The sequence below is a fragment of the Amphiprion ocellaris genome, chromosome 2, assembly GCF_022539595.1.
Source record: "Amphiprion ocellaris isolate individual 3 ecotype Okinawa chromosome 2, ASM2253959v1, whole genome shotgun sequence".
NCBI classification, from domain to species: domain Eukaryota; kingdom Metazoa; phylum Chordata; class Actinopteri; family Pomacentridae; genus Amphiprion; species Amphiprion ocellaris.
Genome location: NC_072767.1, coordinates 1,371,881 through 1,388,209, shown reverse-complemented (window position 1 = coordinate 1,388,209; position 16,329 = coordinate 1,371,881). Strand labels below are relative to the sequence as shown.

General features: G+C 37.9%; 1 protein-coding gene across 2 annotated transcripts in view; it reads right to left on the bottom strand.

Moving 5' to 3' along the window:
• Positions 1 to 16,329, bottom strand: part of si:ch1073-396h14.1 (disintegrin and metalloproteinase domain-containing protein 10) — a 59,404-nt gene that overhangs the window by 11,393 nt on the left and 31,682 nt on the right. For both annotated transcript variants that reach the window (XM_055017646.1, XM_055017641.1), the window contains one exon: positions 8,100 to 8,263. In XM_055017646.1, coding sequence (XP_054873621.1) covers positions 8,100 to 8,263 — 164 coding nt within the window. The remainder of the gene's footprint in view (positions 1 to 8,099; positions 8,264 to 16,329) is intronic.

Below are 16,329 nucleotides of genomic sequence, written 5' to 3'. Positions count from 1 at the left end.
CTGTTACAACTTGAATTTCAAGCTTTTCAGGCAGCAGAGACTTCATCCTTCATGATTACTTGACCAAAAGTTGAGTGACAATTTCATTGGCAAAATTTTATGTTTTAGGTAAGATTTGCTTTTCATTTTACTATGGTGGTGGTGCTATAAAAGTTGTATTCATAAATTGCATACCAAAATAATCAGTTGGTCTTATGCAATTCTAGGGAACCTTAGAATAAGCAATATCTAACTCTAGTTAAGAAATATTCATATGTTTCTCTACCCATACCCCTTACATTTAAGACGTGTGAAAAAATTATATGATGTTGCAAAAAAAATTCTCACTCCTTCAGTTTTAAAGCTAGACTCCTAAAACTTTAACTGGTAATACTTATTTATATATGTTACACGATGGTAGCATATATATAGACATATCTTTAACCAGAAACAGATGGGGATTTTTTTTGCAACAGATTTTTGTGATTCTATAGGCAGTTATTAGCAAGATAACAAAGCATTTCTTTCAGATCAGCTGGGGATATGTGTCTTGTTGGTATATTTTAGAGATAATAGACCTAATTAAGCATCTACAGTAAACTAAAGACTGTAAAGACTGTAAATCTGGATTACCTCTCTGAAAATAAAGTAGACGCTGCAAGAGAGTCCAGGTTTTTGGATCTGGGGACAAAGAGGAGCTGAGGAGGGTGCAGAAGGAGATAAAGAAGAAGATCAAGGCGGACAAGGCCAGCTACAGGACCAAGATGGAATCTCACCTGCAGGACAATAACACAAGGGAGGTCTGGAGAGACCTGAGATCCATCTCTGGTTACAGCAGAGGCCATGAGAGGGGAGCTGCAGCAGGAGGCCAGGAGTGGGCCAATGAGCTGAATCTGTTCTTTAACAGATCTGACTCTGCTCCCACTCCTCCCCCCTCTCATCAAAGCACCAACCAGCCAGCTCCTTCTTCACACCTCAGCTCTCTACCACCAACAGCACCCCTCCTCCCATCCCCGTCTTCTACCACCTCCGGACTCTGCATACAGCCCCATCACCCCTCCTCGTCTCACCCCCCACCACCACCATCACCCCTCCCCCTGCCACCCTCCCCCTGCCTCTCCATAACAGCTGATCAGGTGAGAAGTGAGCTTAAAAAGATCAAGACCAGGAAAGCTGCAGGTCCTGATGGAATCAGCTCCAGACTCCTTAGAGACTGTGCAGACCAGCTCTGTCAGGTGCTGCTGCACATCTTTAACCTGAGCCTGAGTCTGGAGAGGGTTCCTCTGTTATGGAAGACTTCCTGCCTGGTTCCTGTCTCTAAGACCAGGAACCCCAGGGAGCCTAACCACTTCAGACCTGTGGCCCTCACTTCTCACCTGATGAAGACCATGGAGAGGATCGTCCTCAAGAACCTCCGTCCCCAGGTGAGCCAGTATCTGGATCCACTGCAGTTCGCCTACCAACCGAACATTGGAGTGGATGATGCAGTGATCTACCTGCTGCACAGATCACTGACTCATCTGGAGAAACCCAGCAGCACTGTGAGGGTCATGTTCTTTGACTTCTCCAGTGCTTTCAACACCATCCAGCCTTCTCTGCTTAGGGTGAAGCTTGAAGGAGCGGGAGTAGACTGTCACCTGGCTGCTTGGACCATCGACTACCTCACCAACAGACCACAGTACGTGAGGCTTCGGGACTGTGTGTCTGATGTGGTAGTCAGCAGCATGGGGGCCCCACAGGGGACAGTGCTCTCCCCCTTTCTCTTCACCCTGTACACATCGGACTTCCACTACAACTCTGGGAGCTGTCACCTCCAGAAGTTCTCCGATGATACAGCCATTGTTGGGTGTGTATCTGAGGGGGACGAGCGGGAGTACAGGACGGTCATCTCTGACTTTGTTGACTGGTGTGAGCGAAACCATCTGCAGCTCAACGCCAGTAAGACGAAGGAGATGATCGTGGACTTCAGCAGGAGGAGGACACCCCGGACTGCACCGGTGAACATCCAGGGTTTGGACATTGACATGGTGGACACATACAAATACCTGGGTGTTCACCTCAACAATAAACTGGACTGGACACACAATACAGAGGTTCTGTACAAGAAGGGCCAAAGTCGTCTCCACCTGCTGAGGAGACTGAGGTCCTTTGGAGTGTGCAGGACTCTGCTCAGGACATTTTATGACTCTGTGGTAGCGTCTGCTATTTTCTATGCAGTGGTCTGCTGGGGAGCAGGGAGCACTGAAAGGGACAGAAAGAGACTAAACAGACTGGTCAGGAGGGCCGGTTCTGTCCTGGACTGTTCCCTGGACTCCATAGAGGAGGTGGGTGAGAGGAGGATGTTGGCAAAGCTCACATCCATCATGGACAATCCCTCTCACCCACTGCATGACACTGTGGGGTCTTTAAGCAGCTCCTTCAGCAGCAGACTAAGACATCCACCCTGCAAGAAAGAGCGCTATCGCAGGTCCTTCATTCCATCTGCTATAAGACTTTACAACATCAGCATCACTGGCTGATGTTAACATAAACTGGACTATATCATTACCACCCCAAACCATAAAATTTGCACTGACATTCTTGCACTGCACATCTCTGCACTTTTAAACTTTATTTTTATTTTTTCTGTTAAGCCACTTTACCCTCATCTGTCACCCTTGTATATATTGTAAATATTATTACTATTGTTCTATTATTCTTTTATTCTTATCACTATGTCTACTGTTACATAAGCTGCTGTAACAATGTAAATTTCCCCTGGAGTGGGGAGAAATAAAGAACTTTATCTTATCTTATCTTATCTTAAAGATCACATAAAATGCAGATACTGTATCAGCAAGCCTTGGCTGATCTTAGACTTGACTACCGGTAGCCTACTTATATGTGGTGTATGTGAACTTTATTTTGTTGATTTGTGAAGATCAGTTCTTTTGAAAATGCTGAAAGCAAGTTATATGTCATTTAAGCAGTGATACTTCTTGTTTTGATTTCATACATGATTATAAAGTTTAATAAACGTGTCTGTGGAAAAAGGCTTGTAGCAGTTCAATGATTAGAGATTTTGGATTTTGGATTGCAGAATTAAATTCCTGGCAAAATTTTACATAAGAGTGGCCTGAGTGGCAGATTATTTCAAGGAAGTTGAAAATTTGATGTTTTTGTCATCGAGTTGTGACTCAAACTTTGAACTGTGTCTTAGGTCTTCAAGTGCAATTCCTTTTAGTATAGTCATATCCAAAAATACTAAACAAATCATAAAAAAGCCATTAAAAACCTAAAATTGACTGGTTCCATAGAAATAAATAAGACATTTTGAGTACTGGGTCATTTTGGTACCAGTGATCCACTAATGATCATATTTTTTATTAAAAGACAGAATTTTGGATGCCGTGTTTCATGTCTATATAAAGCCAGCACATTAGAAAGTTCTTCAGAGACAAAAATGACTAAAACAAGGAACCTAACACAGATCCAGATTCTCAGCCAGGAAGGATCCAGCTGCTGCCAGATATCCAGGAAGTGCAGATGCAGTCCTTCAGCTGTTGGATTCACTCTGCAGAAATACAGACGAACCAACAGCTTGGAAGACAAACCAAGATCTGGGCCTCCAACGGTTTCTTCAGCAAGAAATTACTGCATCCTGATCCACATGTGCAGGAAAACCACCGAATCACATCACAGGAGCTTCAGCAGCAGTGGTCAAACCAAACTGGTGTCCAGTGTTCCACCTGCACTATACATGGCCGACTTTCAGATGATGGCTGAAGGTCCTACAAGGCTGTCAAGAAGCCCCTGATCAATGAGAGATGGAGGATAGCCCGGTGTCATTGGACCCAAGAACACAAGAACTGGACAGCCAGGAACTGGAAGAAGATTCTGAGGTCAGGTGAGTCCAGTTTCCAGCTTTATCTTCCTCCTGCTAATGTGAGGCTAAGCAGAAGGCCAGGAGAAGCATCATCTCCAGCATGGACAGTACCTACTGTCAAGCATGGTGGAGGCAGTACCATGGTTTGGGGATGCATGAGTGCTGCTGGTGTTGATCATCTCACATTGAACTCTGCCATTCTCCAAACCCACATGCTCCCTTCTGCTCATGCTCTGTTGCATCGAGGTCAAACTGGATGTTTCTACCAGATAATGCTCCTTGAACTCATCCAGGACCAGTAGAACTTGGCAGCAGGAGCTCAGTGTCCAGTTCTTAGAGTGGCCAGCTCAATCCCCAGACATGAGCCCCATTGGAAATCTGTGGTGGATTATCAAAAGGTCTGTTTCAAAGCATAAACCAAAGAATTTAGAAGAATTAAAAGCAGTAATTCCAGAAGAATGGGACCAGATGATCCCTCAACAGTGTGGAAGGCTGGTGGAGAACATCCAGCCAGGATTAGAGCTCTACTAGACTAAATATTAATTTGATGATGTGATCATTTATTTCTTTTTTGTTCAGCTTTGAACACATTCTAGGTTATTTGCTGACTTTGATACCAACACTGTTGTGAACTGATGTATTGAAACTGTCAAGAATTTAGTTTTGTTAGTTTTTCTGGTAAACAATAAACAAACAAAAATCATTTGTATTTGTTTGTGTCTGTCTAATGTAGCCACACCTTTTGAAACACAAAAAAGATTTTTCCACAAATATTCCATGATGATATTTGAGATTGTGTAAAAATTTAAGGATGTCCAAAAACTTTTTTCCACCACTGTATGAAGTTATTTATTCTTCACAAGAGCAACAGCACCAGTCGGTTCTTGGCGAACTTCTGTAGTTTAATTTATAAAATGCCCGCAGAGACTAACATAGCAGAACTAATCTGCTCAGGAATGCCTCAGAGGACTCTTTGGTCTCTGGAATAACAGAGGGCAGAGTGAATCGGGACTGAGGAACGCTTCTGGCATTTCATTTCAGTGGCGAGATAAAGGTTAAAGGTGTTATCAGCCATCACACATGGGGAGAGGTGTGAGCATTTGTGTCTCTACATGTGCTGTTGCTGTAGTCAGGGAGGAGGTTGTCTGGACTTGAATATGAAAATAACCAGAGAACAACTATAGGACACAAAGTGAGGGACGTCAGAGCTCCTCCTGTTGCCTTATTTGCCATTATGCAGTGAATCTCAGCCAGGATTCCCTCTAAAACAAACCAGTCAATAAAAAGACCAAGGTCTCTCGTGCTCATTTAAGTGAGTCATTCACAGACAATTTGTTCCAGTGCAGTACAAACACCCATGTATGCCTACTGGGTATACATGACGTAAGTCTGAAATTTGAATCACAGGGATTAGTCATGTTGAGGTATCGTGTGGTACACAACCCACATGGTTTTCGGTTTAAGTAAAAGGAGTTGAAGAGTCAAAGGTGAAGGTTAACAGACATCCAACCCAAAAAAAGTACAAATGATATGAAGAAGAGTCTCCTTGTGTTTCAGGACAACTTATTTTCTCTACACTTCAATAAATAGTCCTTATACTCAGCAGATAATTTGACATTATGGAAGGAAAACTACACTTTTGTCATGAACATGAACAATCACTGCATTCAGTTTCAGTGCTTAGTGAACAGAATGGAGCTGCAACACGAGCAATTTAGTGCAGTGAAAACACTTCAGAATATGTAATTAAATCTGTAATCTGTAATTAAACCAGAGAAAACAACTGTTAACACGGCGACTTTCCAATGCATGAGTCCTCAGTGAGTACTTGGACGACACCTATCGATCATTTTCATGTCAGCAACACACCTGTAAACTTTCCTAACTGCATCTTGCACAGTTGTGATGCTGTTGTGTTGATAAAAACTGTCCACAGACATTTAAACACCTGTAAGTACTCAAGACCACCTTTGTATTTGTCTCAACAACTACATTGTGCCGTCATGAAACACAGATACACTAGTGTGTCGTGCTGTTATTTTGCAGCTAAGCTAATGCTAGCTCTTGACTCTTAGCATGAACCTGTAAAACACTGTCTGGCTACTTGTTAAACTCCAGCTTCTTGCTTTCAGGTTTAACACATGTTAAATGCAGAAACTGAGCAGCCCAGTATTATGCATAAACACCAACAACAGGATAAATTGTCATTGGGATATTTTGAAGTGTCGGTTTAGTCCAACAAATTTCAGGGTTGTTTGAAGCACCAGCAATAATTCAGTTGCAGGATCATCATGCTAAACCTCTCAGTTTATCAGTTAATCTTCGCTTCACATATGGTCATGAGATGACTGAAAGTGACTGAAAGAATTAAATCAAGTATCCAAGTGGCAAAATGAGTTTCCACAGCTGAGGTAGGTAAATCTGATGCCTTCTGACCGCCTTCATTTGGAACTCCGGTGGACTTTTCTGTTTAGCCTGCCCTCATCCCAGATAAGAGACGGAAATGAATAAATGGATGGAAGTTGCAAAGAAACCCAATGTTTTCCAATGACTGATGTTAGCATTAGAAGGGCGACCTCTGAAATGGTGTAGTTTAACCCAAACCATTTCCTAGACAAGCAATTTTGTTGTCGAACAAAACAGCGACTGATAAGAAGTCTGAAGTTAAAGTCTCAAAGCAAGAAGTCTTAAACAGGTCTTTGGTAAAACTCCTGATTTCAATAATGCTACCACCATCCCCTCCACAGTCATCTGCAAAGACTCACACTGCAAAAACTCTAAGTCTTACCAAGTCTATTTGTCATATTTTTAGTCAAAATGTCTCATCCCACTTGATTTAAGATAAATTCACTTAACAAGAGACATTTCAGCAGATGGAGGGACTTGTTTTAAGACAATGCATCTTAAATATCTTGTTAAGTCAAACAATCTTCAAATTATCTTGTTTTAAGTTGAATTTTACAAGAAAACTCAAAATAAATTTTACCCTCGTGTCATCCTGCGGGTCAAAATGACCCATTTTAAAGTTTGAAAATGTCGAGAAAAAATATATTTTCACAATGAAACTTCTGATGTCCACATTTTCAACATTTTCTGGAAATCTTTGAACATTGTTTGGTGGAAAAAAAGAAATGTTAAAAATGTTTCTTAAGAACATTCACAAAAAAATCAACCAAAATCCAGTGAATTTCGCTGGATTTTGGTTGGCATGAGTTTTACTGATATATATGGAATCACTTTAGATATTTTTAGGATTTTTTTGGAAGATGTTGACTCATTTTTTGAAAATATTTAAAAGAATTTTCTTGCCAAATTTGGGTGATTTTTTTTTAAAATAAAACTTTTAAGGGAAACTTTTAAGGAATTATTGGAATTTTCTTCCTGAAGGTTTTTGCAAATTTTCATAAATGTGAGGAATTTTTTTGCTGATGTTTTGGATTTTTTCCAGACAAGGAAACAATATTTTTTGGTGCCCATAAATGAGGACAACAGGAAGGTTAATACATCTCAAATTAGGAGGTTAAATGAAAGCAAAAATCAATTTTTGAGTGAAACACTGCTAATTTTTTTAAAGCATATGTGGCTTATTTTAAGACACCTAAGCTTGACAATCCTGGTAAAATAGAGCTTAAAATAAGTTTTCCCAGCTAATTTTAAGATCTCAGTATTCTAAATATCATATCTTATTTCAAGAAATCTGACCAAGCCATTTTTCACTTGTTCTATTGGCAGATTTTTTCACTTATTTCAAGGTAAAAGTTTCTTGAAATAAGTTTTTTTTCTTGTTTTGAGAGGGGCATTTTTTCCAGTGCAAATATATCGGCTTTCTTTTGTTGCTGTTTTTCATATCTGGATGATGAAACCAAAACACTGAAGGTATCATGAAGTGGACCAAAGGGTTTACTGCAGTCTTTGGTGCGAGACTGATGGAGTAGTAAGTCCGGTAACTAGGTAACAAGGTTTTGCTGCTCCTGCAAGCTCCTGTCATGAAATGCGTTTAGGAAGGAGCCTTAGTTAACGTTATTAATTACACCTGTGAAGTTCGTGGAAAAAGTCTGCAGCAGCACTAACAACATCCATGAAAAGGCACAAGTTTGACTTTTTATGTCATGTTTCACTTCTACTGATTAGTCAATATGCTGCTATTAACAGTGATTTCTAGATGCTTTGTTATCTTGTTGTCATTTCTAATAATATATGTATTAAAACTAAAAGCATCTGGAGGTAGTTTGGAGTGTTTAGGATGGCGACTGACCGGAGCTCCCAGACTGTGGCCCAGTTCGTGTGCAAGCGTCAGCTGGACATGTCGAGGAGGCAGATACTGTCCATAGTTCTGGATTGTGACCAAACCTGTGTTCAGGGTGGAGGTCTGGCTGTTACGGAAGGCCGTATACTGTGAACACACTCCTCCCCAGTTACCTGAAGAACAGAGAACAGAAGATAAACACTGATATCACACCGAGTACATGACAGCTGTAGTAAATATTGCATAGTCTGTTCTGTTTTGGTTGCCGTGTTCTGGCATTTAGTTCATAAAAGGTTCTGCACTGCAAGAAGGTGGTAGAAATCTAGGTTTTGATAAAGTTGACAGCTCACAAATGCCTCATGGTGACACATCTGACAATGCTTCAGGCCCAAAGTAGCTGCAGATCCAATGAAAAGCTACCCGTCACTTTGCAGTACAGCTCTGTTGCATAAGTGACCTTGAGCTACTGGAAAAACCTTAAACCAACAATGTTTTGCTGTTGTTATCCACCTCTGAGGCCCGGGTCTGGAGGTACAGACAGACAGACAGACAGACAGACAGACCAACTGACCTCCCCTAGTTTCACATCCAAGCCAGCCGAGCCATTTGGTCTCCAATGGTCTCCTTTGGCTTCGAGTTTACATAATGTCCCTGAAAGTGATTCCTACAATTACAAACAGCTGGCTATGTTCACGTGGACGGATGGCTGTGCAGTAACATCATACTTCAACTGACCAGCCAGAAGGCCAGCCTCACAGAAACCAGTGCTATTGGTCAAACAGTGCTATGTCTATGATAAGGTGCCTTAGAAAGACTGTTCATAGGATAAAGTAAGATCTGACTTAAATCCTTTTTGTTGCACAGCATATATGGAAAAAAAAGAAATAAATAGTGAACTTTACAGAATTCTAACGTCCTCGAGTTCTATTCAAAGCTGTAGAAATTTACAAGTGAGCAGCTTACAGCATGGATAAACTACTGGATAAAGTGAACTAGAAAGAATAAAAGTAATTGACTTAAACCAATAAAAAACATGAGATATGAGAAATTTACAAGCATTTAAAAGATGAAGCGTACAATGAAACAGAGAAATGAAGTGACTAAAAGTGGAGACAAGTTTAATAAAAGTATAGGCAGTTTAGACCAGACCCTATAACACTAATTACTTAAAAGCAGTGGAATAAACAACAATCTTCAGCTTACTATTAAGAACGGCTTCATTTGGGACATAACTAAAGCAGCAACATAATGACTGAACACCAGTCTGGTCTGAACTCTGGGCTCCACTAGTTGACCTGTAGATCTGAGTGACCTTTCAAGCTTCAGCAAACATATCTCCGATATATTTTGTTGACAAATGTCTAATGGTCTTATTCAGGAGTACACAACAGTAGTCCACTCTACAGGTAGCAAAGACATGAATGAGCTTTTCTGAATCTTGGCAATGATTTTAAGAAGTTGGAATCAAGATTTAGTTACAGCTTCGATGTTGCTGCAGAAATTTAGATCCTCATTAATGATTGCACTGAGATTCTTGACCAGGCTGTTAGTTTTTAATGCACCAGATAGAATTATTTCAGTCTCGTCTTTATTTAATTGAAGGAAGTTTTGTGACATCCGAGTGTTTACTTCCTCGAAATGACAATAAAGTAATCCACACAATCATAGTCATTTGGTAAAAGGGTTAGATAGATTAGGGTGTCGTCTGCGTAACTACCAACCCGAAAGGACTGAACTTTGTGGGACTCCGTACATCATTGGTTAGATTCATAATGACCAGTACTCACTACAGATTCGCTGCTTTCTGAGTATGATCTAAACCACTAGAAGACCCCAATTTTCCAGTGGATTTAGGAGTAGTTAATGATCCACAGTGTCCAATGCTCCATTGATCACCACCAGGACTGTCAGACTCCCCTGAATCATAATTTGTGCACTTATAATCTTGATGTGATGTGAGTGAAAACAATATGTGGAAGCCAAGCCTTTCAGTCGTGGAGCTATTTCCATGTGTCCACCCTGTCTCTTCATTGGTTCCCTCCTTTTTGGTGTCCATGTGTTCAGGTTGGAAGTTCCAGCAGTCATGTGAGCTTTATGTAACACCTCTTACACAATTTGGTTAGCAGCACCGATCTGATTGGGAGGCTGAAACCTGCGAGATGCGTATCTGCTGCAGATATTCAGAGAAACCTGAGTTCACCAGGTGTCACTGAGGACTGTGGGAACCAGTCGCGGGCATCTGGATCTGCAGACAGCATGTTTTTGTTGTACAGTGGACGTAAGACTGACGTCCAGGAACAGTCAGGGACAGTTAGAGGTTGAAAAACAGGAGAGCTCCCTATCAGTGCTGCTGCAGAAACAAGGAGGGTACTGTAGGAATGAAGAGGCCACCTACCATCACATGTCACATGAAGAATGACAATGCTTTAACCTGACACTGTCTTATCTCTTAGTATTTGGTATCAGAGGAGGGTTTTTGCCAGAATCAATAGAGCAAAAGTGACATCTTTTAAGCTTTCGATGAAACCACAACTGCCAAGCGAGGCTCCCCTGGCTCGAGCTGATCAGGAATTCTGGATGCATTTCTCCAGCGTTCCCCGCTTTTGACCTGAAATGGCCCCCCTGGTGGGTCTATTCAAGGAGCTGGATTTCCTAGAAAGAGTTTTGCTTTGGAGGTCTGTGCTGTGGTTTTTGGCAGCGACAGCAGAGAGAGAGGCTGCGATTCCATCCCCTCCTCCTTCACGTACTCACCACAGAAAGGAGCCCTAGTGAAAGGCTCCTATTATTAGCTCGCTGGATAAACAGAGTCCGGAGAAACCAACACTCTGCAGACCACTTACACCAAATGCACACACTCTCAGGACGCAACATGCATTTCTATAGACTGTATGTAGATATATATACGCTCACTTACTACTCAAAAATAGATTTGCTCACTCAGTATCAATTAACATCATATTTCCACTCCCCCACATGGTTTTCATGTGAGCAAACAATAGTAAAGGGGCAGTATTTCCTTGGTTACATCTGTGGGAGGAGCCAGAGTATCCAAATAACACCTTTAACAACAAAAGCAGATACAGCGAGCACTTTGATCGCTAATAACCACAGCCGGAGTTCCCAGAAAACCACAGCGGAGCTGCTCTGGAAGCCAACCCGAAGTACTGTAAATAATCCGACTGCATCCGGTGACGTTTCATCTCAGGCCTCTTTGTCTGCAGCGTTCATTGACCTTCTCCTGGCAAATTTAAATGGGATTTATTCACTGTATTGTTGAGGCCAGTTTGACCTTCTCATCACGAAAGGACAAAAGATTTAATTGAACTGGAAGTCAGTACAGGTCTTACTAAACTTGAGCAAATCTAATATTTCAGTCATAACTTTTACTGATTTACACCAGAAAGCCTGATTCTACCAGTTTTTTGTTTGTTTTTTTTAAACAAATGTTTGACTCTATATGCTGCTGTAAAGTCACATTATAGTATAAATACTAAATACAGTATAAACTGAAGCAGAATTGACTTTTTTTCCCACATTTTTTGCCTTTCTTAGACAGATGCAGCACAGACAGAGAGAAATATTTGGAAAAGAGCAAAGGAACAGTCAGCCAAGAGTCAAACTCAGCTGCTGAGGATGTTTTCTCCCAGGTGGAATGGATCTCTACAAGCTCCACGATCTGATCGTCACCAGTTTTATTCAGCATTTCATTTATTTTTCAGGACACCCACAAAAACTATGTAAAGGTTTTTAATTTCTTCAGATCTGTCGCTCAAAAACTCGGGTAACAAACCAGCAGTTTGAGTTAAACAACAGTATCAGTAAAGTGCTTTACCAATCTTATCTCATTTATTAAAACAGAGACAATAGATGATTAAACGATGGTGGATTATATTACACTAAAAAACACACACACACACATTTTTAAACTGCTTTTAACTGTATATATGTTTTTAACAGTTTACTCTTACTTTACTGTTTTGATAAATTACAGATAATAACTAGTAATATCACCCAAAAAACATAATTAAGTGGAATTAACAAATGTTAATTGTCAAAATTTTAAAAATCAATTTTTTTTTTTTTTTACAAACGGTAATTAGCTCTTTTATGATATTTGACCATAAAATTACACTTTAACAGTGGAAATTACATATTTTTGTTGTATTGAAATCAGCAAAAAAAAATCATTATTTTAGAAATATTTGCCATTATTTGGAAGAAAAACTATGCATATTAAAAACTGAAAATAGTTTAATAATTTTTAAAGCTTCAGTTTTACAGCTTTTGTCAGTTTATTTGTTATTTATATTTTATTATTTATTTATATTACAGATAATATCTGGAAAATTCTGTCAACCCTGTAAAACCCAAATTTAAAAAAAGTAAAAATAATATATGTACATATATAATAAAAAAATAATTATAAAGAAATAAAACTGATGTTGTATTTTTGCAACAGTGGGCATTTCAGGGTTTTAAATACAAAAATATTTGTTAAATGAAATATGCATATGAATTTCAACAGTTTTTTACGTCAGAAAAATCTGTTTAAAAATTACATTTTATGGTTATTGTAAAAATACAGATTGCTTTTGTGATTTTATTGATGTTTTTGTGAATTTTAGACATAGAAAAAATCATCAATGTAATGAGGGAAAATTCCCCATAATTATAGTTGTGTAGGTGAATCTGAAAAAGTTCTCAGCTTATAACTGTAATTTTAAGTAACAATTTATTGTTATTTTACAGAGTTTTCCTGTTTTGTTAAATTACAGATCGTAACTAGTAAAAACATTGAAAAAAAGCATAAATGTTGATGTTAATCGGAACAAAAACAGGCCAAAACTTTCAAAAATTTGTATTTTTACAAATGGCTATTTGTTCTTTTTTGCCTTTTATTTTTACAATGTTTGACTTTTAAATGACACTATTCTTTACTGTATTTAAATTAGCAAAAATATTACTTTAGAGATATGTGCCATTAGTTAAGAGAAAAAAATATTCATATTAAAGACTGAAAAATTGTCAAATTATTTTTCAAGCTTTAATTTTACACATTTTCTCTGTTTAATTATATAAAGGATAATAGCTAGTAAAATTACGGAAAATCTCTTAAAAATATCTGTGAAATGAAATACGTATATAAATTTCAACAGGTTTGTATGTCAGAAAAATACTTTTAAAAATGGACATTTTATGGTTTTTCATGTCCTACTTTTGCAGTTTTATTGATACTTTAGTGAATTTTTGAAATAGAAAAAAAAGATTTTAAAATAATAAGGGAAAATTCCATAAAATTATAGTTTATAGCTCAATTATAGTGTAGGTGAAACTGAAAATCACAGCTTAACAACTTAACTATAATTTTAAATAATAATTTACTGTTATCTTACAGATTTCCTATTTTATTAAATTACAGAGTAAAATCACTGAAAAAAACAAAGCATGAATGTTGATGTTAATCGTAACAAATACAGGCCAAAACTTTCAAAAAGCTGTATTTTTTACAAATGTTAATTTCTTTTAGTTTTATTTTTTACAACGTTTAATGATAAAAAATTCGTTACTGTATTTAAATCAGCACAAATATTATTGTAGGTATGTGCTGTTATTGCACTTTAAAGACTGAAAAACAATAATAATCATTTTAAAGCTTTAATTACAGAACATCTGTTAAATCTAAAAATATTTTTGAAATGACACACAAAAAAGCAATTTTTTAAATTCAAAAACTTTAAAAAACGGACATTTTTTGGGTTATTCATGGCCCACGTTTGGAATTTTTTTCATACTTTTGTGAATTGTACAAACACAATAAAAAAAATTCCAAAATAATAAGGGAAAACTACATAAAATTCTAGATTGTAGTTTAATTAAAGTGTAGGTGAAACTGACAAGTAATAAATGTTCTCTGATGTGACTACTGTTGCACAAGGTTTGTGACTAATAAATGTGAGCTAAAATGTAAATTTGCTTGTTCAAATGTTCTCATTACATGATTCCCATGTTACTGCAGTCCTTCATGTTGTGCGTGATTTTTTAAATTTACTTTGCTTGCGTTTCATCAGTTTCCACGTGTTTCCTTTCTCTGCAGCACTCTCGGGGCCTCCTCGAAACGCTCGTCAACATATTGCGTGTAAAATTACTGCCTGTTCCTCAATTAGTCTCAGAAGAAGAAGGAATTTTGCTGGTTTGAAAGCCTAAGTGGAGCGAGACGTTCGGGCCCCAACCCCCCATCCTGCACTGATGTATGGACACACAACATGGAGGCTGAGAGGAGGAGTTTAGTGTTGGATGGGAGTTGTGTGTGCTCGTCTACATGTGTGTGGCTGCAGGAAGCATCGGGGTCTTTGAGTTTATGGTCCTGTGGATGAAGGTCCTCCATTACCCAAGACCAGTAATAAACTGGTGGAAGTGGGTTATGCAGATACAGAGCATATCTGTTTCTGCAGGTCAAACATTATCCACGCTGCTCTGTCTTTACGGAGGTCACATGAGACTGGAAAGTCACAACAATGTCATCCACAATGTGTGTGTGTGTGTGTGTTTCTCACGTGAGGTGTCGCCATGGTGATCATGCTGAGGAATGCAGTCACAATCCTCACTAAGAGTCTGGGAGTGTCAAAGGTTCACTGAGCCCTAATCACATGTCATAGTGGTGGTCTGCTCTCACGCCCCCCAGTTTAGCCAATCAAAAACTGCGATGGGACAGTGTCATAGAGACAGGCAGGAAGAACCTCCCACCACAACAATCCCCACATACGTGTCTGACATCCTCCAGCACGACAACAATACACGGGGTGTGTTCCTGGAGCCAGGTGATTCTATGGAAAGTCACGTTGTTTTATATTAGTCCACTTGTTTTTATATTTGTGTATTCAGGTCTCTGAAGGTTAATCTACACTGTAAAAATTTAAAATTTGGAACAACTTACTTTTGTTTTATTTTTTTAAATTTTATTCATCCCTATTTTAGAACATTACGGAAAGTAATTTGGAAAAATCAGAGAAAAAAGTATTAATTTGCATGTTAAAAACACACCAAAACTACAAATAATGCTGTAAATGTTGTGTCATTTTGCTGTATTTGTAAAATAACAAAAATATTATTTTACAGATTTTTGCTGTTAAATGAAAGACAACAATAAGTATATAAAGAATTTTTTAAAAGCTAAAACATTTCAACTACTGTTTCGCACATTTCCCTGTTCTGTTAAATTACATTTTATTTTTACATTTTTAGTTTTTTAACAAGTTCAAATAAAAGGGTTCTGTGTCTTTATTGGTTTTTTTTAATACTGTAAATCAGCAGAAAAAAAATATTTTATAGGTAGGTAGCAGGTGGTAAAATTACAAAAAAAGCTTTACATGTTATATGTAAAAAAGAAAAAAAGCGGCCAAAATGTATGTAATGTCCATTTTCAAAAAAATTTATATTTTTACAAATAATAATTCGTTTTTTCAGAACATGTGACTGTAAAATTAAAACAATTTTATTGTATATAAATTGGCTAAAATTCACATTTTTTACTGGCATTTGTTTTTTTAAATATTTTTTTTTTTTACATTACAGCATTATAATTTTTAAAAGCAATTTCTTAATTTTTTAGGCGATTTTTTTACAGTGTTCATTTAACTCTAAAAAAAGACAACAAAAAACAGACTTTTGTCAAACTGTAAATAATGTTCACATCAATTTCTTGTTTTCCAATGTTTGATTGTCAAACATATTAACTGTACTTAAAATCAGCAAAATTATAATTATTTTACAGATAAAAACTTCTAGTTATTTTTACCGTTGTTTGGGACATCATTGCTTCCAGATTTTCACAGTTGTTTTTTTTTTTTACAGCTCAGTAAAAATACAGTTTATTTGGTTATTTGTCTCTTTTTTATTTTCTTATTTGGTTTTTTCATGACAATAATAAAATCATAATTTAAAAAATGATTGTTGTCTGAGCCGGCAGCAGAGGGTGAAGCAGATTTATATGCAAATCACTGAGGAATGTTAATTGAGGGCTCCGCTCACGTATTGTTTTTGCTCTCTCAGACCAAAACACTGTTTGTCGAGCAGACTTGAAATGGGAGCTGTGTAATTTCTGCAATGATCTGCCTCATTTGATGCCAGAAAACCAAACCAACTGCATTTGTACTGTGGTTTGACCACATTGTTGACTCTCTTTGGTCGACACTACTAATAAACTACGATATAGAATCTACTTATGCAAGCTTTTACACTT